Raw genomic sequence first — 26,725 nt, forward strand, 5'->3', positions numbered from 1 at the left:
AAATCGATTCTATCGCACCTCTTTTTGCTGCTATTATCACTACAGCCCGTCATCGAGCCCCGTCTTCATCGTCATCGTTCTTTCGGGACGTTCGTTCCCGCCGAGATATGCAGAAACGACAGTAAAAAAAAAAAGCGAAAGACGAAAAAAGCAAAAGCATGAAGACGCACGTCAAGTCCTCGCCTACACGCACTCCGCTAACGCAGTCGTTCGTCTTCCCACATGTAATTCTTGTTCCTTCAATGTTGATCCCCCGCATCCCTCGATCTCTCTTTCTCTCTTCTCCTCGCTCGTTTAATCTCGCCATAAATCTGACATTTATTCCCCGCGTATGGCGTAGGAACCGGAATTAAGATAACGCCACGTTAATTGCCGCCGTTAATAGGATACGTAATGGAATGAACGGTCAGTCAGTCGGGCCGCATCTTTGTACGCCGCAGCTAATAATTACGTTACCTTAATCGTGTACGAGTGTGTATTTTTTCATCAATCGATGACGCAAAAAATACAAAAACTATTTTTTATTGTTTAAAATATTTCTATTAATTATTTTTATAACTGCTTCGAAAAAGCACAATTGAATGAGAGATTTGATTTTACCTTAAACAAACTTTTGATTCTAATACTTTTTATTTTATTTACATTATCACAAAGTATTATTTATCGCACATGTCGCAGTAAGTAAAAATCTACATTTTGCTGTAACAAATTATATTATAAAAACATTTTATATTGAATCGCGTTCTTTCATTTGTTCTAAGCGTTTTTATATTAAATTCATGGCGAAAAGTTTTTAATTTGAACGCCGCACTATAATCGACGCTTCTAGCCCGTTCAAGTACAAGTCGTTAAGATTCTCCGCACGGCGGATGTGTGAACGTCAGCTTCAAAGGCACGTGCTCAGACGCTTGCGTTCGGTGCGAGAGAGATAAGTAATGGCGTTGAAAACGTGTCTGTGGGTATTTTTTTCCAAGCAATACCGTCGTAAAATGCTAATTGCATTCTGCATCTATGAAGGCTTGCGACAAGAAGAATGTTCGACACTTTCCTCGCGCTCTTTTCCACGTTTTCTTCACTTTGGAATGGAAACTTAACAAAGTTGTTCCAGTTCGTGGAAAATGATATATTCTTCTCGCATTGGAGTTTCTGTCACACGTACGAAGGTCCGATATCGCCGGCGCGTTGCAGAAACTCGACGCATTCTCCCGATAGCGAAACCGATCTGCTCGATAATGGAATTTCCTGGACAAACGCTATCATATTCACTACGATAAATCCGAGAGTGCGAATCCGATCGACCGCGCCAAATGAAATTTCCCGTGTGTGGGCGGCGCAAAAGGGATTCGCAGCTCTCGAGATTGCTCGTTTTGCCGCTGCAATTGTATCCGCACTCCCGGCTGCGAGTCATTATTCATTTTAGGCGGCGACGTCGCGCGCCAATCTCCGCGAAGAAGAAGGCGCATTCGGCGCCAGCGAACGGACCTTGCGCATTATCGCAATTAGCGATGTCGTAAATACGAACGACTTGTAGAATTGTATATTTATTTTCTCAAATGAGAAGAAGTTGAACCATTTGTGTTATAATATTTTAGAATATTCGGAATTAAAGAATGATAAAATAGTTGAGAATTGCGTTTCATAAAATACGCAATCGTTAAATGTCAGAGGAATATATAACTTAAATATAACTTCCTTGCAATTCATTTAACTGATTGTGAACGGTAATATGTTATTGATTATGCATGCGAACATATTCTAATCAACAGAATTACATGCGACATCGATAAATCTAATCTGCTACAAAAATCAAACTGGCTCTAGTTAGAAAAGTGAAAGGAATTGCTCTAGAGCGTTGCTTTAAAATACGTTACGAAAGTCAACAAATATTCTAGTTTATGTGTGAAATTTTATTTTTACGTTGATTTTGTACAAAATAATTTATTGTCCGTTGTTCGCGGTTATCCATATTTATGACCGATTGCACATATTAACTTTCGGATTTTATTTTGCAAGGGTTAAGATATAGTCAAACGTTTGAACTTTCAGCAGACATTATGGAGCTTTCAAATTCTTAAAAACGTCGTTGTAATTAATAATAAAAAAAAACAATCTTGCGCATAAAATAGTTAACATTATTCTCTTACTTTTTTTATTAAGTTTTTTTTAAATATGTGGTAAGATAGATACGTGATATCAAGGGCTTAATAGAATATAAAAACATCTGCTTAGAGTTAAACTGATTCTATACATGTAATTTTATAATTTTATATGCATTATTCAGACAATTAAATCTCTACTCACGTGTGATTCCTATCTTAGAAATCGTAGAACAATTTTCCTGATCGCTTGATAGAATAAACGACGAAGAGACTCAGAAAATTGAGCACAAGCTGTGAATCTGCGAGTAAAAGTGAAATTTTCACACGGGTTTGCTTTCGATGCACTTTTCGGAGAATACTGTTGCGTGCGCGTACGTTTTCCCCGATTACAATTGAAATAAATTAATTGTGGAGATATATAGAGATAAATTTATGAAACGAAATATATACGTATATATTATTACTGAAACGCTATATGAACACGATTGAAAAAGTTCGTTATTTTTCAAACGGTAGTTTTGAACAAGGATATAAGAATCGTAGAAACTTTATAGAATAATTTTATAAAAACACCTGCATTAAAATTCGAACAAATAATGATAATTTTCTTTCAATATTTATAAAAGATTGATTTTACTTCGAGCGCACGTCTAATTTTAGTAACACTTTCAATTCAGCCGGTGAGAATATCCGAAATTTGAAAAAGCTTTTTGTCGATGAGCCGCTCTCGGGGTCGTATAAATCGTCTTAAGCCGTCTTACGGACTGGCTTTCAAGAAACGAAAGCGTCAGTTTGAAATCCAGACGGTTCGCGTTGAGCCGACGTTATTTATCAACCCACATCCTTTCTGGTTCTTTTTTATCTGCTGGATTTGTGCAATAATCTTACGTCTGCACAAGAATTTGATGATAAGAATTTTTACACTGATGTGAAAAGTTGTACTTTATCGTACTTTTTAACTTTGAGGTATGCAATATCTTTATCTATTGCAATAATTATTGTTAAGATCAAAATAGGTAAAAATATAATATATGTTTTACTTACAATTTACGTTACGTCGACAAAACTGACAACATTAAAATTAGCATTAACATTAACATTAACTTAAAATTAGCAATTACCTAAATTTCTAATCTTTAAATCGGTCATTGACATCTTTTGTCTTCCGCTTTCATTCGTAGCATTGTTGCGGTTTTCAAGGAATGAAAATTATGATCGTAAACTGTCGGTTTTATGCTAGTTTCGAAATAGGAGCGGCGTGGAAACGGGCGATAACTTGGTAAAGAAACAGTTATGAATACGATCCGGTTGAGTCATAGAGATTTTCTTAGGTATGCTTAATTTGCCGAAGAAAATCGTTATAGTTTTTTTTTTTACTGCTACAGGATTCACGCCGTATAGATAGCAAAACGATAGTCGCAAAGTCAATCAATTTAAAAAATATTATAGAACACGTTTAAAATCAAGTGTAATACCGAACAAAATGTATAATAAAAACACTTGTTGCGTAATCATAAAATTTTATTTATACTCATTTTCTATTTTATATTACTTTAAAAATATTTTGTATTATTTACGTAATCGAATGTTATCTATGTGTAACATTCCACGTGCAATAACGCGGAAGTTTAACATTTTCTCAGTGCATGCAATGTTAATCTCTTGAGGTTGCAATCGAAATTTCTACTTTGAATGGTGGAAACGCTTTACATTGCACACTCATAATAATTTGTTGTGTAAGATCTCTCGCAGTTGAAGTTACCTCTCTAGTTATCATTACTGCCGCAATTATTGCAGACGGGGTACTCGTGATCCGCCCACTTCAGAATACTTTTATGCTACTGCAATGTTGTTAACATATAGAAAAAATAATTTGGTAATAAATGTTGTAAAATGCACCAAAATTACCACACAAAATCGAATTGATAAAAAACGGATTGATAAGATACGAAGCGAGTAATATTATTTTTTTGATAACGAACTCATCAATTGCAGTGGCATTAACGTCCGATTTAATCCGCTTTAAAATTTGAAACGTTAACTGCGCTCGTTAGACGTCGCCAGAGCCGAAACTTTGACACTTGCCAGAAGCGATTCTTTCGTTTTCTTTTTTCGCACGACGTCTAAGAGTTATTTCGACTTGAGTTTTTAAAGCTAATTTACTTAAAAGTTATATTACGTGAATCTATACGAAGAAAATTTATACACAAAAGTACGAAAAAAGTAGGACAGAAAAAATATAGTTTTTATAAAAATACAAGGTAAAATTATAATTCTTTTAATTACGAAAATGTTCTTCGCTTGTGTACACATTCATTCCCGTTTTCGGAGTCGGAGAGGAACAAACTTTCAAGATTACTGGTAATTTACTATTGCTAAACCGTCTCTTGATGCATCCTCCTTTTATTTATCTGAGTATATCTGGAACTCTGGTCGAGTGCAGCGTATAGTTAACGCGTGTGCATCGTCGATCCTCCAGTTGACTGTTCTCTCTCTCTTTTCATTGCCTCTCTCTTTTACGTGCGCCAAGAAGACCGCCGCCGATAGGGGCGCTCGCAGCGTGCTTGGATTAAGTCCGGCTCGTCGAGTCAGATAGCCGTGAGTCCGTCCACGGTGCGGACCGATCGCGCGTAAAACGTTGTCGCTCACGTCGCGTTCGTTTCTCGCGGACGCACGAAGAAACGTTTCTGAAAAGTAGAGGTGCGGCGAGGAGGAAGGACGCGCGCTTCCTCTCGCGCGGGTGGACCGCGACGCGGTCGGAGAAAGAGAAACGATCGTTGCGCACGAGTCCGCGACGATCGTGAGAGGAGCGATCGTGAGAGCCGGATCGTTCAGAGAACACCTCTTACTTTTCTCGGCGTGGCGACCGCGCGACTATCGGGGACTCGCTCGCGTCGGAACTCTGTGCGCGGTAAATCGTGAGTCGTCCGTATCTTCCGCTCCGAGAATCCGAGTTTGAATTAAATTCAAGGTGCCGCGAGAAGTGTAGAAACATGTTTCTGGTGAGAAAGTTCTCTGTGGTGTGACGCTGTGTGTATTTTGGTGCGAACAGGAGCGAGCAGATCGCTCTTCTTCTTGCTCGATCGTGAAACTACGTGTCGGAATTCGCGAGCTCAAACATATCGCCGAGAGTGCGATTCCTCGGGCTATCAATCGGAGCGGCATAACTCTGTAAACAAGTGCGAACAAACCAGACGAAAGCTGCGGGACGGTGAATAATCGACGACAGGTGTTGCTCTTGCGCGATTCTGCGCTTTCGAGAGTGCGTCTGCAATCGTAATTCGCGTTAGATTACGGCACGCGTTCTCCTTTTTTATCGTCAATTATAATCCCGCTACCATAAATTGTTGTTCAAGCCTCTTCAACCGACTCGGAGTACTCGCGATCGTAAATCTCGACCGGCTTTGCCAACAACTTCAACGGCGCACATTCAACAGCGATTCTCCGCGACCGTCGCAGATTCTTCGACCAGTTCCACCTGCAATCTCTCCAGCTGCATCTCTTCTTCCGTCGATTTCTTCTGCAGCGAATCTTTTCCACGTTCTCTCTCGGATTCTTCCGATCGCGCTGAGTTTCCACATTTCTTTTGCCGCGAGTTACACCGCGGTTTTTTCGGAGCAAAGAGATTTGTTTTGTCCTGAGAAGGAGTGAGAGATATTTATTGGAGCATCTTGTTGATACAACTTTACGAGACACATTTCAAAATAAAAAGCAAGGGAGAAAGAATTACAAGATACTACACGCTTTAAGATCATTCTTTTTCAGCGATTTCATACACAGATGTGGCTCAAAAAGAAATTTTGGAGCTACGTAAGAAATCACGTCTTGAAATCGAATAAGTATTGAACACGCAATCACATCGGAAAAAATATAATAAAAGAGAAAGTATTTCCAAGTTCAGAGGCACGCGCGAAGCAATGATTTTCTCAAACACTGCGCAATAAGATACGATAACTCCACCATTCAAGTTCAAAGCATTTCAAGAGACAAGCCAAGAGAAAAGGAGAAAGAACCATTTATTACATTTACGCTTACACGTAAATGTAAAGAAAATTTAATAAGGTGATAATTGAGTACACGCACGTGCGAAAAAAAATTAATTCTATGTATATATTATAAATAAAACGAATGTAAAATACATATAAAAATTAACAATGTACATAAAATAGAAGAGAATTTCTCGCGAAAGAAGTGTGGCAGTATGAAGACGCGCACACATGCACGTGGAAAAACCGCAAGACGAACTTACATAAAACGTAAATAAATGTGAATTCTTCGCGGAAGAAACATCTTCGCCGCCACGAAGAGGATACGACGCGCGAAGAGTCACACGTTCACGGTTCAACGCCTCGCGTAATCCACGGTGTATCGGCGCGTAGGGATAACACAGCCAGCTGATATTCGTCTTGTACATTGTGACGACACGCGAGTTTTCTCTCTCGCTCTCTCCTGGCTGGAGCTCAATAGTTCGTCTATATTTAGCGCGGGTTGAGAGGCAGAGAGGGGACAGAGGGGAGATATATTCCGAAGAGACGAGTCGGCGCGGCGATCTCTCGAAAGGCCCGTCACTGAAAACCGATCCGATCGAGAGAAAGAGAGAGAGAGAGAGAGAGAGGGATGTAATCATTGTTATTACCGCGACCCTGAAGATCGCACGCATCCGATTCTCTGCTCCGAGGGTGGGAGCGTGTCCTGAGGCGCATCTCTCCGTGGTGTTGCACAGGACCTTGGCGGCGCACCTCTGACATCGCTGCAGTCGGCGATACCAGGGACACCCGATACGCAAAAATACGGTGGCATAGAGAGTCGGAAAGTGAATTGGAGTCGATCGAGAGGGAATCGCCCGCGCGGAGCGAACGTATCATGTTAATCCGATACGTACAATATTATGAACAATACGTTACATGCGAATAACACACGAGTGTCAACGCGACAGATAAAAGTGCTCGTGCCAAATCTCGATGTCCTTCTAACGCGCATAAAAAGAAGACAGGGCGTTCACTCACGCTGATAACAGAAGCGTGCTCGAGTAGCATGTCGGTTCACGCCGGACTCTCGACGCGATATTTGGCTTCGGTGATATAAACTGACGTCGTGAACTCTTCATCACCGTTGAATTCTTCGTTCCGAAGAAATTCGAGGAAATGTGAAGATATGATAACCGCGGAGAATCCCGAGGAGTCGCCGAAGAGGCGGTCCACGTTCTACGTGTCGTTAGACGGCGGCGAGCAGACGCGACAGCCGATCGGCAAGCTGACGAAGGGTCACTCGACCGACGGCGAAAAGTTCGCCTGCAACACGTTTCCCATCGGAAGTACGTCGAAGATATCGACGACGCCCGGGTCGTTGACGCGCACGTTGAGCAACAACGACGACCTCTCGTCGAGCGCGAGGAGGAACGCGGACGAGACGTTACCGGAGGTGAGGGGCAAGGTGCAGTCGTTAACGAAAATCTTCGAGGCGTCCAAGGGCGAGCGGACGCCCGCGACGCCCGGCGGTCAGGCGGAGCAGAGAAAGAAAGTGGAGAGGACGAGATCCTTCAAGACCATCGAGCGATTTCAGCGACTCGCCGGCAGAAAGGAGTCGAGCGGCAGGAAAGACAGTCGCTTGAACAACACCATCGCCTGCTTCGAAGCGGAGGATGACGCCGGGTGCAGGAAAAAGTCGGCGAACGTTGACGAGAAACCTGTCGCGACGAGGATCGTCATCGAGTCGGCTCCGAAATCGGCCGGCTCGTCTCGCGAGCACAGGATCAGTCATCAAGAATCCAAGACCAAACAGAACACGACGACTCTCACGAATCTGTTGATTCGCAGAACTCACAGCACGAAGCTAGCGAGGAGCAACAGCACTCTGGTGCGAATCGGAAGACACGCGTCCGTCGATAGTCCTTGCGCGGTTGAGAAGACGAGCGTTCGCGTGAGCAACGATCGAAACAAAAACGAGGAAGCCGCGGAGGATCCTGCTGATGACGAGTGCGTCTTCGAAGATGCCGATATCGACGGCGGGATACATTCAGGTAAACTAACGAGTATTTCTGCTTGATTAAAACACTACGTAGGTCTTCGTCCGTGGATGAATCGTCCGACAAATTAAGCTTGCAAATATGCGCGCTATTTAGCATAATCGTAGAACATTGTATAAATTGTTGCGCTAATGTGACTTGTATAAATGACTTATATGATTAAAGTGATTCATTGAATCACCGTAATTTTCTAGACTATAATATGTCTATCAAGCACTTTACTAACGATAGTGAACAGCAGTACAATTTCTGATTGTTTAAAATTAGACGCGCATTTATGTTTTTTTGTCTAAAAGTTAGCTAAAAATTATCTTGAAAGATCTATACGTGAATTTGATGATTATTTTAATTCATACATTCTATATGTATTATTAAATGTGAATGGAATTACAGAGAGGATATATATATATATATATTTACAAAAAATATTAGTGAAAAATGAGAATCATTCGATATGCGAGGATATGTAGAGGATATGCGCGTTATCAAATTCGTTAGCAGTCTTTTTCTCACACGTTAATGTTTGCGCATTTCGCGATTATTCAAGTCACAGTCTTGCATTCAAGTGCACTCTTTATGATGCACTTTATTGGAAGTTCGAACTCGCCTCGAATACTATCTTGCGATTACTTGTGACTCGTAAAACTTGTGATATATCTCGTAATACTGTGCTCGTTTTCGCGTATCTACGTCGGTTCGTTGCGGACTTTTTTTTTTAAGACAAAGCACTGTCTCGCAATGTCCTTGCCACACACGTCACACATAAACAAACATATTGATGGCACCGTGTCGATCGATCGGGATCGTTTTAGTTTTAGAATATTTCCTACATACATAACCTTATTTTCTTTCTTCTTTAATGATTTCTTATTCAATAAGAAAAGTTTATATAGCTATTTTTACGATAATTTAATTAATAAGAAAGTTTAAATATAAGAATTTTTATGAATTTATTTGTATAAACTTTTTTATCGTGAAAATTATTTTAAGGGCGTTGTAAGGATCGTGAAGAAGTATACACAGATCCAATATGAATCACCTTGTATATTGCAATACATCGCAACATCAACGCAAAGTATGAAAAAAATGTGAAATACGCGCATGATAAACGAATAGAATATTAGATAGTCAGCCAGTAAGCGAAATTAATCGTCAAAGTATATAAAATATCAAAGTCGTCAGAATGATTTTCAAATAATCAACCGGATGCGCCAATTTATCCGAACAAGTGTGTTAATTATCCACTTCCGTAGGATCCTCTCACACTATCCGCTCTAAACGATTTTTGTTTTGATCTTGATAATTACGCACTAATTACACATTACGCTGTTCCACAAAGCTGCGTTCAGGTGTACGTCGTGATTTATGAAGCAATCGAGATCTTTTATCGATAAAATGCTAAAAATTCACTTAATAAGATCTTGGGTAAATACATACCGTTCCTACCTGTTTCTGAAAATGTTTTATGACTGTCTGTGAAGTCTTTTATCACGTGTAATTATTTTTAAAGAAATCCATACAATAAAATTAAAAATTCTTAAAATATGAAATAATTATGAATGATATAAAAACAATATCATGTACTAGATTTAAAATGATTTATTTATAACATATATATTTTTTTTATAAATTTAATTGCCGATGTTAAGAAAATAATTACATGCATTGGCAAATTTATTATCTTTTTATAAATTTTATCATAAAATATAGAACGATTTTTTCATCTGATGTGAATAACTGATGTAAAGTTTGGAGATCGTTTTTCCGGATAATATAGCATTCGCACAATATTGTGCTCCAGGAGGATGCATTTGACGGAGAGTGCAGACGTGACGGTTAAAAGCACGAAACTGTTGCGAGCATTATAATCGTAATTACAAAGCGCAAAATTACAGAGTGCACTCATGGCCAAAAGGGTCTGACTTTTAAGGGGCATACGCGCATAATGATTATGTACGCCAGTTGAAACGACGCACTATCGTATCTTCTTCGATAATGTATCAGTGTGAAGACTTTTTGCGGATGATATCAAGGAAAACACGCAAAAACATTAGTAATCTCACGTGCTGTGAGATTTTTGAATATATTCCTTACTTTATCTGTTATTATTTCATTAAATTACTTTTATTATTATTATTATAAACTTTTTTCTTTAGTATTTTTGCAGCAATTTTTGTATTTTTAAAAAAATTCTATAAAGCTTTATATAATTTCTCAATATTATAGAACAAGTTTTACATGAAAGATAAAATAGGAATTTTCTGTCGGCTAGCTTATAGTCTGAAAATCGAAAAATTTTATGTAGAGGACAGGACTTTATCTAATTCACGACGAATGAGGCGTTCAACATTCTCTCTCTCTCTCTCTCTCTCTCTCTCTCTCTCTCTCTCTCTCTCTCTCTCTCTCTCTCTCTCAAGCTAATTGTGAAGAATGCAAAACACATATAGTTGAATACGGTTATCGGAACAAGTACATTCGGTCGTGTGTAATTCTCTCTCGGTACGCTCTCGCATCGCAGATAATCGTGCCTCATGTTTTTATCTCTGCTCTTCCTCCTTCCTATAAAATTATCTTGATTTATCGACAGAACGCGCAGATCTAAGATGCTTGCGAGAATTTTATCATGATATAAAGTAAAGAAAATGCAGAAAAAATGTATACAAAATTTTAGATCTGATAAATCGTTTTTTCCTGTCTTAAAAATTTAATTGCCATGAAAGATTTTGTTGCCTCTTTTCCGCAATGCTGATTCGTTATTTTGATGCGTTATTTCGCGCTTTCGGGCGGTTGTCATTGCGAAAATTGCATACTTTGACAGTTCACATCTTGAGAAATAATTAGTAGTTGGCAGTATATTACAGTTATATATATATATATATATATATATATATATATATATAAAAGAAAAACTATAGGTTTTTTTACTTAAACATTAAGTTTTACATATGATTTATACGGCTTGCGGTTAGGGCAGGTATTTTTTTTATATTTTACGGAAAATATTCAGTGTTTTTTTTTAATCTTGTACATTTTCATACATTTTCGAATTCTTTGTTTAAATTCTTTCTGGACCCCGTCAAAAGACGCAGCTCTATTGGTTTAATACAAATGCTCGCTCGAAATGTGGTCTGATTATTTATCTTCGAATTATTCTGCACTATATATTAATGTAATAATAACCTAATCACAAGTTTAACTAATTTTTGCACGTGAATAACAAAATTTGTGTTAAATAACGCTGTATTTGTATGTAGATTGCGACAATAATGGTGGCATAATAATAATATATAAGAAATGGTGATATTTTAATATTATTTTTATTAAAGATATAGTTATAATACATATTTCTTTGTGATTGACATAATAAATAGCGCAAATAGCGCGCGCTGGTGTGTCTAGTATCTATAAAATTTAGGATCAATATTATTTATTTCGCAAAATTGACTTCAGAGTAAACAAAGAATCTGTATTTAAAAGATGGCTGGATAGATCTAACAGTAAAACATGCTGTATGGCCTGCTTATTTTTATCTTGGAAACAGTACGTGTGCATCACTCCGACTTTCATGTATTCCACAATCAAACGATGTCATCAGAAAAAATATTCACAGTTGTATTCATGATTGAAAATTTTCAAAAGAGAGAGAGAGAATCTCGCTTTGCATGACAAGTTGTACGAATACTAGCTTTGTTATTTTCAATTGTACTTTCTTTAGGTCTAATGTACATGTTATTGTATTCATATTGCATATGCACATCGATATTTACTATTGATATCTTTGATTAAAATTTTAGATTTGAGTATTTATCATTTTCGGCTCTGTTTTGCAACACATCTAAGATAGATTATTTGTAAATATATTTCGCATAATGAAATAATAAGTTACTTTGTAACCAAGAAAAAAGTATAGTAAAAGTTGCCTACGATTTATATAAAAAGTGATTGAAATTGCATCTAAGCTGCGTTGACGATGCGTTGAACAACACAAAGTTTCGTACTATATTTTAATGTTTTATAAAATATTTTTTAACAAATCAAAATTTTATATTACTGTCGCGTATTACGAGTTTTCGAGCAAAAGCAGAAGTCATCTCTTGGGATATTCAAGAATTACCATGATAGAGCAAAGAGAACCACACGAAGAAAATATCTTCGTTATCCATTTACTTTGAATCGTTTTAAAGAGCATAAATAAAGTGTAATACGTTTTACACATGAATGCTTCGTAAAGATCTTCGATGAGAAAACATAAGTGTTTTAAATTTGCGATCTACTTCGCAGAGGCTTATCTCGTGCCGTTTCTGTATCAATTTATTCATATCAACATATCGACAAAACCGAGCGAATTCAACTTTCTAGAAAGTTTTCGAAATCGCTTGATCGGTGATATTATTCGATCTCCGCGGCTGTGCGTTTATTTTTTTCCGTATGCTAATTTTGCCAGAGAGAGAAAAGTGGAAAATTATATTTATCTTATTACGCGAACAGAATAAATGAACGTGACAAAGGTTTTATCGCAAAGTTTAGGATGATTTACAGTACCAGCTGTTTTTGTAAAATGGATTTCTCAGCTAACGAAATAGTAAAAACGCTGAACAAACGCTCAAGAGTCTTTTCATTTTCTTTGTCAGTCGTAAAATAAAGAGCACATTAAACCGTCATCAATTTTCAACATCCGTTAAACTTTCATCCTTTGATGGAAGAAATCAAGTTTCCATTATTTGCGCTTTGTTAGAATACGAAATTGGAGTTTTGCTTTACGATCATAAAGTTTTTCTTCTCAATTCATAGAACACGTGATTTACTGGGCTTAAACAGAATGAGAAGTGTTAGTCAATGATAGACAAATCCTTCTGTCCTATCTTAGCCATACTGTTGAAAATCGAGCGGTAAATTGGACAGGCTGAGTGACAGAAATGAACGGAAGAGATTTCGCGATGGCCTCGTAAATCAAGCCGATACAAGAAGGTAGAAGCGAGAGATCGAATTTCGCCATTCCGCCGATGAATTCGCCGATACCGTTAAAGCGGCAGAAGTTGCGGCGCGAACGAACGCCTGCCGTCGCGCGCCTTTTATTCCTCTCGCCGGGGACCATCTTAATTAAAGAACCGAAGGATTGACTCCGTTGACTCGTAAGTTCGTCAAACGAATCATTATTCTCCGCTCAGGTTTCGCCGAAGCTGCGGTCTATGCACTTTAGTGTCATAATCAAGACATTGCTCTGTAATAAGAACAGATATGAGAAGTTTACGGAAATATGTTAATTATGTGACTTCATTCTTTGTTTTAATTTTTAAATGAGAGATATACAAATTTAGTTACTGAATTAATCTAAAATTTATTTGTAATTAGAATTTTGTTTTAAATAGAGAGTTCTCAGGAAATTATAATTGTACATTTTTATAATTTATTGTTGTCAATGATTAAAACGCCAAAAATAGATTACTTTTTTAAATTAAAAAGCACATATAATCTTTCTTAGTTATTCTTTTATGTTCTGCAATTAATTTTGCATTTTGTCATAATATCGCTGTTAAGGTAATATAAGATACAAGTTATTTTCGACAGAGATTGATGAGATTAATAAGCTCGACAGAGGAATGTGGCCCCTGAGACTTTTGTGACTACTTAGTTTGTATCAAAGCATAAACCCCGATGAATCCCTATCGTTCACGAATCACGTTGACCGCGGCCAGGGACCTGCATCGACATTTTAGGAATCTATTTATGCAGGACCCGCTCGTTCAACCACCTGCCCTTCCCGAGTCCAAATCAGAAAAAAAGTCGCTGTGATTATAGTTCCCTCGACCAGACTTCCAACGTTTTCTCCGAACGCTTTTATAATAGTATTTTCTTTCGTAATTTTCATATTCAATATAAAATACATTTATTACTAATTAAAAGTTTTAAACGGTTTTATGCAACAAATATCTAAATAATTTTTTTTTAATTTGGGAAAGTTAACTTAAAGTAAAACATTAAATTAAGTATAAAATTAGAATTTGAATTAATTTTTTTATATTTGTAAAATGTAATTTAAAAACCAGCATTATTTTTAATCTCTCAAACACTTATCATTACACTTGCACTTTATTCGTTTATTTGTTATGAATTTATTATTCTAAATACATCGCTTATAAGGTTAAATTATATGTACTAGTAAGAAAAGTCAATATTTACTCATGGAGAATAAATGTTTCATAAGTTTATTTTTATATTATCCATAATGTACACGATAAGCATATTGAAAGAGCACCATACGGTCGGTATCGCGCGATATTGCTGTTTCAACCATATTGCGGCAGTTTATAGAAAAAAGGAGATATTGCTACGTCATCGTTTGACGTTGTTTCCGATCCACCGAGCTCTCAGGATTTCGTTACATTTCACACAATAACAAATCCGATTTTTCACGCTTCCCTGACACCCCGAATTTCTGCATGAGGAAAAGACTCACCCTATCAATCGATCTCACAAATGAGTATTTAAGAAATCTGATCGGGTCTTTTTTCTTTTTCTTCAATTTGCGTCCCATTTTCGCCCGTTTTGTCACCGTGAAAAATCGCGATGACACCGCAGATTGACAGTTTTATTTCGATGGTCGCCGCGGAATAAAAGAGCACTTTGTTCTGATTTCTCTTTTTCTATTTTTTTGTGCAAACGGGGAAATCCTCACTCGCTCGGAAGAAACAGAGATTAAACGGGAGTAACATATGGCAGTGAACGGATTTCTTCCCTACGAAAACTGACACTGGAATACCAGATGCATTGATTCGATGATGCTTACTCGTGCAAAATAATTACGCCTTTTCAACTTAAAGAATTGGCCCAACTGAATACAATTTTTTTAAATAGTTTTTTAATGTTATCAGAAATTTTAAAATATCTTAGATTTATAATTCGATATATTTTATTTTATTTTTCAAAGCATTTTCATTTTAGATCAGTGATTTCGATGGGGCTTTTCACGTTCCACCTTGAAATCATTATTCTGCATTATATAGTTTAGCGAGTTGCGATAATGTGATAGCGAAGTACACATATCAATAATGTTAATATAAAATGAGATAATGATATGTAGTCCATTGTGCGGCCAGTCGTGAAACGCTACCGTACTGACCTAATCGTAAAGACTAAAACGGTGTCTCGTTGACGAAGAGCTTTGCGCGCAAGAATGAATCAGATTTCAAGGCACGTTGCTCAATGTAGGTCTCGTTATGAAATGATTTCGACACGATGTTACTTAATTGTAGCCGATCGTGCCGTTACTGTTCCACCATTTAACTCGTGGTCTTTTATCTCGTACCGTGCTGTAGTATATCTACACATCAGCAATCTTTTCATCGTCGATTATTGTTTGTTCGGAAATTTTCCATTACATTTTTTATACATGATTATTATATTAGTGTGATATATAATTAAAGCATAATTATACTAAAGTATATATTACAGATGATAGAATTGTATGAAAAGTACTATATCCATTATAAAATATTATTTATTATTGGAAAATCACATTTTTAATTTTAATTAATTAATATTTATACTTTATCGTGAAATTTTATATAGAAAATACATCGAGTTTTTTAAATGAAATAAATTTGAACAGTTTTGTGTGTATTGTAACGCAAAATTATAACAAGTGAGGATTTACTTGCAAATTCCACGTGTCTATCCGCTTTTCAACTTAACGCTATAATCACTAACAGATTAGATCAGCATCATTGGCGTTTTATTCGCTTAAGAGGATAAAACTGATACTTTAGAAAATCCATGTTAGTCTCGAGCATTAGCGAGGATCAAATGAATCGGATTCACGAGTGGAAAATCGCGTCTTTCGCGAATGGCCGAACGTGAGAATACTCCGGAAGTCTATTCCCATCGGATTTTCCCAGTAAGGCAAAAGATTCTTTAATTCTGTTTCCAGAAGAGAGCTTGCGTTTCTTCAGAACTCATTTTCTTTTTCCCACGATTTCAATTTCGCAGTCAACTTGTTCTGATTTTATTTATGGCGTCACCACAGTCCGAAAAGTTTAAATTCATTAATTTTTCCTTTCGTTCACAAATCTTTTAACTTTCGCCGAGAACGAGAACGAAATTAATTTGTAGTGGAAGTTTTTCAGCAATTCGATAAGGTTGAGATAAATGACAATGCTATGCAATAATAATTATTGGAAAATTTTTTTAAATTTATATTCTGCGACTAACTTTTTACCTAGCATATGCAATTAAGTAGTTTTCAAATTGTCCAAGAATAAAAGGGAAGCACACACATCCGGATTTTTTTATATTGTTTACAACTGATCTGCAATGCAATGTTAGAACGAAGTTCTGTTAGTCAAGGCAAGCAAACAGACAGACCGCAATTACTCGAAGTGAGCGGATTTCTTTCCTTTCGCCCCGCGGCGGCGGTTAGTGCTGCGTGAGAACAGCGAGCGATCGCAGAATGCCGCCGTGCATGTCAAAAGTCGGTAACGAAACCTGTTATTTTTTATTAGCCGATCATTTGCCAACTTTTATCGCAGTAGAACTGCCCAAGAAAGCTGAACAAACTTTCTTTCAGTATTATCAGACGATAATCAAAATTAACATTTTTTTTTATCAGAAATATAAGTTTGTCTTTAGTGGACACACACATTTATCAATCTTAATCTCTCTCATGATTGAGTATTAATATTTTTTTATCGAATTTATGAACATTTTATTTTGACAGTATATCTTAATCTATTTAGTTTTATTTATTGAGCAAGCGTAAAAATCAAGAGATATACAAAAAAATTTCGCTATTATCGGGTAATAGGCGTGACGGAAAAGCGGCTATCGAAAGGTCACAGAGCTAAACAGCTCGTTTCATCTCAGGTGAGAAAACGATGCTCGTAAATTATCGACATAAGCGCAAGGATACATACTTTTGTGTTCTATACTTTAGCGCAAATCAATTCTTATAATGGATTGAATTCCACGTAGGAAACATCACTTGAGTTAATCGAGATGATCAGCCATTGATCCCATTTTTGTCCCGGCAAACTGAAGATCTTATCTTCTATATTAGAAAATTAACTTAATTATTAATATCAAAGATTAATCCGGCGTTATATGAGTGGAAATTAAATTTAAATAGCAAGAACCGTTATCCAATATAATTTGTTTCTTATATTTCTTACATTTGTGTATTTTATGTTATACAACACCGCAGATGTTTCATATTTATTTTCAATATTTTTTAAATAAATAAATATAAATTAAAAAATTTTGTAATTAATTTATTTTTATATTTTAGCATGCCGTAATTTTTTCGAACTTTGTAAACGCAGAAATTAGCAAGGTCGGCATTCACACACGCCACTCAAATTGTTAATCCTGCTAGACACGTGTTTGGCGCGATTCCTCGTGCCTTTGTGCCAATCTACTGAACTCTGACCCGCTTTGTGACGCACCGTTACATCCTGCATCGCGAATCGGCGTGCTATGTGCGCATCTTGTGCACTGATCATAGGCGCGATTATTAAAGACCAAAGTCAGCCAACTAATATTTATGCAGGCTGTCAACAAAGCACGCTACTCGGTAGAGGCGGGTCTGGACGTTTTGTGTATTTAGGACGTTCCACACGGAGAACCCAACGGGATGGTTGATTGACGAAGGCGGAGACGATACGCTGACGAAGCTGACGTATGCAAATACGACTCTATTTTTTTCCCTCGAAGATAGAAATCGTGACGCATTGTGAAATCCCCTGACGAACCGTACAACTCAACAATAAGTATGCTAATTTTTCGATCGTCACACTCTAGTTTTCCAACGCCGATAGACACATTGTTGACGTTGCGACGCAAATAATGCATATAATTTGCTCCAAAAGTCGACTAATCGAAAAAATTGTTTGTTTAGCAAACTTCTCTTTAACTAAATTCTTTTCAAGTATTTTTAATAATTATAATATTGATACAATTTTAGTGTAATACATTGCTGTGAAATTCATATGTTAACTATTTTATAAAATTCTATAGAATTTACAGTTTGTTATTTTTGCAATATTATCATGAATAAATTTGCACAATTTCGGAAAAATTCTTACACGTAGCATCAATGTCAACGAACTTGCATTGTTCGTGCAAAAAGAAAAGTATCATACCAGAATTTGCCGACGATATGATGCGATTGTATATCGCGACACATTTTTCTATCTCTCTTCTTGATGATCTACTTTCATATTTCGCACAGCAGTAGCAGCAATTGACTTTATCAAGTTCACAGCTGCTCGCCGGATGTAACGTAACGGTAGAAATAAGGATACATTGCGATTAATTCACTACAACATAAATTAACGCTTGTTGCTCAATAAACAACACAACTAATAAAAGATCAATCCTTACGATATTTTTTATGAAAAATTTGCCACGCATATCTCAGAAACTAATTTTTTACATAAGAAATAATTCTGATTTTGAACCAGCAGTTTTATTTTCTTCCTCCAAAATACTGAAAAGTCGCCGATTACAGTAATCGACGTAATTTGCGTAATTGACATGCGAAACTTCCTCAATTCCTCGTGTTTGAATGGAACTACCGGAAGTGACATCAGGCGGGCGTATGACGAACGAATGCCTGGTCGCAATGAGTTCTGCGGAAAAAGTATCTGATACTCGTGTCCTACAATGCAGTCTGATGTCATTAAATAACGGTTGGCACAGATGCATTGTCGAGGACGCGATCAATTGAGATAGCAATTTGCTGCAAGGTTAACAGTAGAATTGTGCGTTAAATTGCGCGGGGGTGAAACCGGTGAAATTTACATGTTGCCTTAATTGAAAAGGAAGCACGGTTCGTTAGAAAAGAAGAATCCGCATGCGTTACGAAATCTAACATTAGTCAATTGATTTATCAAGTTTGTCGACTATAGCTTACATCATCATTTGACCGATTTGATATTGTAAAGCAATAACAATTATAATCGTGTTTTTTAAAATAGTATTTTATTTTTATTTCGAAAATTTATATATAAAGAAACATATATTTCGAAACATTATATCTCATAATTGTGATATAAATAATAAATGCAACTTTTATAATGCATGCAGTAACTTTAACACATACAATATCTTTTCTGAAAATATGTCGCGTACAGTCCTTTATTATTATTATTACAGTTATTATTGTATTACGAAAGAATGCATAATTTTAGTAACATCATGTATAAAAGTAATAAAAGGTTTGTTAACATGCTGCGAATCCGCTTGCGAGGAGCAACGAACTCTGCGATTAATTGCAACAACTGATTAGCGGCGCGCGCGAGAGCGATAACGTAATAATGCAATTAATCTCGCGATTGTGATTAATCGACGCGTCATACTTTCTACTTTCGCGATCATCACATTACACAATACGACATCGACAATTTTTTTCGCATGAGTCATCGTGTGACCTCCGGATCCACACGCGTAATACCACAAAAATCGCAATTATGCGCGACTCTTGAATTTTTTTCTTTTAAGATAATTAAGCAAAGCATATCGCTAATTATTTTGCCATCGGAATGATAATATTTCCTTTTTTTTTTTTTTTTTTGTTAACGATTCTGTTTTTGCAAACAGAAAGTCACTTTTATATCTTTACATAGATATTACTAATTTAGATCAACTATACAAAAAGAATACTTTTGAAAGAAAAAATTATGCCAGGTCTGAAAATAAATTTTGTTGAACAATCAAAATTTATCAATAGAGCATTCGAAACTTTTTGCTGCGATATGAAAGAAATTTTGAAATCTGTCAGCAAAAATATTCTTTCCGTGTAATTAAATAAATTGTACTTATTTATAAACGTTAATTTTATACATATGTTACCAGCTCTAAAATTTTCTTCTAAAATTATTCAAAAAATCATAGTTTTTTTTATAATTTCTTAACAAAAAACACATTTCGTACGACCTTACACAGCTTCGGTAATCAGAATCCAACATTTTTGCTCAACGATACACAGTTATCGATAGCCAATTAAGCTTGCGGAATAATTTGTCAATACTGTTCGCGGTTTGTTTTTCTGCAGTTCGAAAACGTTGCGTTGCGCCTCGTCCCGTCGTGAAAATTGCAAACCGCAAAAGCTAATTGTGATGGCACGAGCGTTTCCGCCTTAGCAAAACCATGGAATTTCTCTTCCTACCAAATGCGGCACGCTTAATGTCGTTGTTTGTCGACTGCGTTTGCAAGTTAATTACATCTTTAATTACATCGCTCTAATTGGACACCGCCTTTCTCATCACTGAGGATGAGCCCGAACACGAAGGATTAATTATTGCGTTAAAACAATTTTTTTTTGGAAATAGAAAGGCTTTTCTTGAAAGAATGCATAAATTTGCTTCACAGCATAATTAGAGAGATAGGTGTCGAAAGAAAGTTGAAATCAATATTAAAAAATAATAATGTCAAGTTTTTGATTAATTTCTTATTCGAATAGAATGCTGTTAATCCTTTCATTCTCAAATTATTTAATAGCTAAAAAAATATTTGTTTGTATTTTTGTGCACATTACATAACAAGTAAATCATTCATAAAAAAATTTTGACGTTTTTAAAACATTTAAGGACTTTTTTTATTTACTATTTTTAGCAACAAATTTTATTATTATTGCAATGTAAACAATAATTTGCATTGTAAAGTTATTATACGTAAAAAAACCTTTTTTCTTATCTTTGGTGTTAGTAAATCTGTTTAAAATACTTCAAGGAAATTATTATTTTTAAACATTAATTGCATTTAAAATAACTCTCGTCATCGAATTGTGACGGCGATAAATGAAAGATGATAACATTCTAATATATACATGTAGAGTATACTAAAAAGAATTAATACTTATTCACATATACATATAGAAATATAAATGGTTATAATGGATTTTATTTAATAAAATTTTATTTTATGAAATAAAATTTTATGAGCCCCATTTTATTTCATAAAATTTTAAATAGCCATATGGCTACAGTGAGAACGAAAAGGTTAATTATTCTTGATTCTTTTTTAATTTATCTTTTGATTAGTTTAACGAAACATTTTAAACTATTTTTAATTAAACAAAACTAAACATTCTTGACGAGCTGTTCGTCCGGCATCTCATCAGATACGTTGGAGGTTAAACGGATGGATACGGAGTTAAACATTTACCAAAGTATGCAACTCTATCAACAATTATCAATTTTATTTCACTAATTATGATCTATAATTTCCGAAACGTTATTTATCATAATACGAGACATAGAAATTTGTTACATAATCTGACCTATTTTAAAATTTACGCGTTGCATAAGCTTTCGCATTAGTTTGCATAATTACAGCACTTGATCATCCTGCCTTCGTCACTTATGTGCATATATAGAGATCGGTCTGATTTGCGAACAATAAAACGCACAATAAGCGTCCTTAATCTGCAAAAATGTACTCCTTTGTGACAGGCACCACCGTGCACTGCCGTTCCACCCTCCTTTTTAATCCCTTTAAAAACTAGTTTATGACACGGATCACAGCTAGATGTGCTGACGTCCCTCGAAAAATCCTGCGGTCTGTGGCCTGCCGTCGCCATTAAAGTTACTTCTTTCAAGCTCTTGTTATAATATGCTTGCGGACGTGCGAGCGTTATCGACGCTGCATCCGTTTCCCCTTCTGCTAATTCACTGAATCGATCCTACAAATCCCCCTCTGATAATTTATTTAGAAAGACGACACCATTGAAATCTAAAGATAGCACGGCTAATTTGATTTATATTGCATTATTACCGTGACAAAAATTACTATTTTTTCCTCAGAGAATAAATGTTGAAAGTTTATTTAATGAATACGCAGAAGTGGTTATTAAATCATATTTTTATGTCTGAATAATTAGTTTTATCGCAAATTTTCGCCGAGACAAACAAATTCGTTGGAAAATTTATAAAATGCGTCACAGAAAATCGAGAATGTTCTATACATATTTTTCGTTTGCTGTAATACTCGCGCAATACACTACGCGAAACGATCGAACTCTCGATTTTCTATGAGCATGTTTTTGCTACAGTCCGAGAACATGAATCAACTTTGCGTTCAGACGGACGGCGCTCGAGCCCAGCGTCGCATAGAGATCCTCGCTTTCTTCCACGCTCCACGTTCTTCTTAGTTCTCTTATGAGGGCTTGCGGATGAGTCACGCTCGCTACGACAGAGCTCCGTGAGTTCCTGCCTCGTCATCCGCCGAGAGATTAACGACCCTGACTGCTCCTTTTTCTCCATCGCAAACCGGAAAATGATCCTTCGATGTCACCTGAATGGAAAAGGAACTTTGCTAGATGGAAACTTACTGGGTCAAACGCGAATCTCTGCAAATGCTGATTTGTAAAATTTCATTTCGCAGATGTCACATTGATTTTGCAGAAATAAAAGCAGCGAGACGCCAATTTGACGCGAATGTAACAAGATTTCAAATATGCATACGACAACCGCAGATTTAATGCGGTTGAAACATGTGCGTGTTATTTGAATCTCTTTGATATTTCAATCAGTATGGCGCAAAATGTCGATCCTTTGGTCGGTTGATTAATTTCGCTAATTGCCTTGTCAACTAATTGCTGCTGTCGGCAACATTAATCTATTCCGTACGTCACAGCGCCAATAGATCGATCGCAATTTCCTTTATTAATGAAAATAGACATCACGTTTGGGAATAATCGAGCAAGATGTATAAGAAAACAGTTATTTGTAATTGTAATAATAATTGTCTTTTTCTCGCTTTGAACGTCACATTCTCTATTATTATCGTGTATTATTAAGATATTCTTATTATCGTGTATTCTTTCTTTTTCAAAGATAAATATTCCCTAGCTATTCTTTTCCACCGTCTGCGAAGGTTATTTAAAGTTTCTTCTTCAGCACAATTTTCACGGTTTCCATCCCAAGGCGCATATTTTTTCTCCGAACATTCGCAAAGGTATTTCCTCGGGGAAAATTCACCATTGATAGGCATCTCTCGGAGAAATATTCACCTCTGTTTTTGTCTTCAGCAATAAATTTAAAAAAAAGTCCATATATAAACTGTCCCTTTTTTGCGTAATTTGAATTATTTATGATGAAAAAAAATAATGTTGATAATATTTTAGCTTTGATACGAATAATGGGAGAAAAATAATGAGAGGTGGATAGAAAGTTTACCTTAGAAATATCACGTTTGTCTTCCTATCCTCAAACCGCAGAATGACGTTTATTCGCGTTCCGAGTTATCGATGGAATCTCGATGTTTTCGATTTGTGAAAAAATTACAAGCGCGATAAAAATGATGCATGACTGGCAAGAATGACACGTGTGTCCGTGAATGGATTCGCGACGAATGCACCGTGTAAAAGCAGTGTACGCAGAACTGGGACATCCGGCGTGGTAAAAGCGACGCGTGGACGCTGTGAAGTCCGCGATGAATAATACACGCATATACGAGATTAGCGCTACTAGATTATGCCCAGTTTTCCCTGGCGAAAACGCTCGGTGAAGCGCTCAGCCGGGAAAGTAGATCGACGCACGCGTTCGGGAAATCTCGCGCTTATTAATTTCCACAGTCCCGCCGTTTGTTTATTCGTCGGTGTAACGAGCGCATGCTTCTTTTAATTACAAAGCTAATTAACTAGTCGTTAACTTCTCAGATTCTTCACGGTCGCCTAACGACGGGACTGCCAGCGATATCTCTCGACGTATTAAGTGGCTAGAAATCCTGTAAATTTGCAATAAGCGTCTGAAAAAAGCGACATTTAAATTGACATTAATTTTCTTATTCTTGCGATTTTTAAGATTACTTTTTGTCAATTTTAATCTTTGCGATGAAACATTCTAACGTATTGTTTACAAATACTTCTTAGTAACAATATTTCTTCGCGTACCATTAAAAAATGAATTTTATCTCATTGATCTATTGTGTGGCGAGCTCAATTATGATTTTACGTTAAATAAAATGCGCGTACACGCGTGTATATGTAAAAGAACATCCGTCATGTGTTGCCAACAAGGTCAGCAATAAAAGTAACGGTGGCAGCAATATAGCGACTTCTACCGATACTATCTGCTACGGCCGGAGCTTACGGTCAAACGCCTTTCTCCTCACTTATATCCGCTCTGCCTCTCCGGAGGGAGGCGTAGCCCTTACATGCGTGCGTCATATGATAGAAAACGAGATGATAAGAAATAGAGCGTGCACATGCACGTATTAGCCGGCCCGGCGAATGAACAGCGGCGTACATAACGGTAGACAAAATGAACGATGAATCACGCATGGCGCGCGGCTGTAACTCTCGAAATGCTGTCCCGCGCGGCTCTGCGGCAAAATACATAATTAAAACGGCTCGGGCCAAAAGCAGTTTCTCTCTCTGAATCAACCTCGTGAATATAAGGTGCTCTGCCTTGTCGGAGTCTGCTTTTAGGTGCATGTATTCCGAGATTAAGTAAAGTATTCCGAGTTTAACGCATCAGATTGAAATAGAAAATAACAGAAATAGATGCTGGACTTTTAATTCGACTAAATTTTTTATGTAACTCTGAAATATATTATATATTGTACAAAATCGAAATACACGCCGAATTATGCATTCGCATATCTGCCAAACAGTAGTAAGTGCTCATTTTACTTTGTAATTTCATGCATGCATATATTTTGTATTTTCCGAGTGCACGTAACGCGAAAAATATTGATCGAGACTATTCGCGAACTGGAAATCACATTTTTACGCATATGCGATATGAGTCAAACTACTTTCGCTCACAGAACTCGATCTGAGTTTTCGGATCTGATTACTAAATCCGGCATACTCCATGAGACGTTTCCCCCTCCACACGCTTTAACGAGCGCGATATCTGCGTTTCGTGCGTCAATATTCGATAAACAGCGAAGAACGAGCGACTGAAAGTTCTGGACGCGGAAGTAAAAAGAGCAGCCTTACTGCTTCTCTGAGTGTATTAAACACAGACCAAACACTCGGATTCCTGCTACTTATAGTTCTTTCGAGCCACTTGCGCTTTCTCGGGGAATCACTGCCACTTTTTCGACACGCCGTGTGTTTCTTGCCAGCCTGCTATTTATCACTGTCTCTCGGTCTGACACTTGGCGTGTCTCGAACGCGATCATGGCTGAATGGCCCCTTTTTTTCGCTCGAGAAGCAGAATCGTTACCACGATCCACTTCGAATGGGCTAATAGGATGATAAGGATAAAGAACGGCGCGAGCGGGATATTACGTCGGCGCTTAATTAGCAATTGATACGCTCTCGGTTGAGACTCGTGTAAATCGGCGAAACGTTACTGATGCGATTTTCTAAGGAAGGATTGCACTCAAATAAGTTACTGCAAAGAGAGCACATGATACATAAAAATAAGTATAATTTTAAATATACGTCGATGAATCACAGAATCATTTACGAATAATCAATCGTGCGAATATGTTGCCATTTATTTCTCGTAATGAAAAAATTTCGATTTTTTTATAGCCAAATAACAATTTATTTGTAAGAAAGGCGAAATTTTGCAATGAGAAGTAACAATTAGCGCACCTCCGAAGATTACTGGCCACATTTGTGGAAATTCCTTAAATTACAGTTTAATTTTACATTTGAATGTAATAATGAATCTTTTCTTTCTTTTCTGTTTCAGGTGAGTACAAAGAGAAGACTTCTATAAAATAAGCGACGACGCACACTCGCTGTAGGAAAGTATACGTCTCCGTTTTTTCATTTTGCTTGAAACAGACGAACAATGGGCTATGGAAATGCGCTACTAACACAATTGTCTATGTTGCGCTTTGTGTTGCCATGGAAGGGACTACTTTTGACGCGTATTCCTTTGTAAAATCGAATATACATTACTGCGCGCGGTAATACCGACAGAAAATCGATTAAATCCAGTCTATTTTCGCACTTCTCATTGTACGTCGGAACAGAGCACCAGGAATAACTAAATAACGATCCATATATTCTATTTCGAAGAGGGTAACGTACTCCTACAGCCAGTTTGATAACCCCTGTGAAATTACCGTTAAAATTAACGCCAGTGCGAAGTCACTTGAGATTCTCGAAAAATTAAGTTCGATTATTTTCATATTTATACCATCGAACCTAGTATATTAATAATAATGAGCAATAAGTACACTTGATTTTGTGAAATATAATCGTCTTTAAATTTTAGTGATTTAACAATTTACATTCACGAGAGCTTTGATCGCAACAAACTAATTGTGCGAAATTGGCGCGTGTTTAGGATAGCTTTCCGTTTTACAGCTGCATTTCTACCGTTTGTCTGGCAGCGCGTCTCTAAATACGCATCGGCACGGTTTCATTGGGGGCCCCGGTATTTTTGTATCTCGCAAACGGCACACATGCACGCACGAGCAAGTGTATCACATCTGATCCACGCCTCTTCTCGCGCTATCGCGAGGAAACAGATGCACGAATAATTAATCGAGCCTGCCACAATAACGGCCTGCGATAATCTGATTTACTATGCAAAACGTTTGTTTATGTCGAGCTTTTCTAATTGTAAAATATCCAGTAATATGAAAACAATTAAATTTACAATTATCATCGCGTTATATAATTATTTTAAAAAATTTA

General features: G+C 36.8%; 1 protein-coding gene and 1 long non-coding RNA gene across 17 annotated transcripts in view; one reads left to right on the forward strand and one right to left on the reverse strand.

Moving 5' to 3' along the window:
* Positions 1–2,851, reverse strand: part of LOC137000012 (uncharacterized) — a 58,483-nt gene extending 55,632 nt beyond the window's left edge. For all 3 annotated transcript variants that reach the window (XR_010890329.1, XR_010890328.1, XR_010890327.1), the window contains exon 1: positions 2,302–2,851. This is a non-coding gene — a long non-coding RNA (uncharacterized lncRNA). The remainder of the gene's footprint in view (positions 1–2,301) is intronic.
* Positions 1–26,725, forward strand: part of raskol (Ras GTPase-activating protein raskol) — a 270,162-nt gene that overhangs the window by 206,314 nt on the left and 37,123 nt on the right. The window contains exon 1 of one of the 14 annotated variants that reach the window (XR_010890311.1): positions 4,419–8,118. The exons of 12 other annotated variants lie outside the window; for them this stretch is intronic. Coding sequence is in view for 1 of the 2 variants with exons in the window: in XM_012360326.2 (XP_012215749.1) it covers positions 7,254–8,118 (865 nt within the window). In the remaining variant the exon portion in view is untranslated. Of the gene's footprint in view, positions 1–4,418; positions 8,119–26,725 lie in introns of those variants that run through there. One more of the 14 variants, XM_012360326.2, reaches the window with a different exon arrangement.

This window comes from Linepithema humile, chromosome 5 (assembly GCF_040581485.1).
Source record: "Linepithema humile isolate Giens D197 chromosome 5, Lhum_UNIL_v1.0, whole genome shotgun sequence".
Taxonomy (NCBI): Eukaryota; Metazoa; Arthropoda; class Insecta; order Hymenoptera; family Formicidae; genus Linepithema; species Linepithema humile.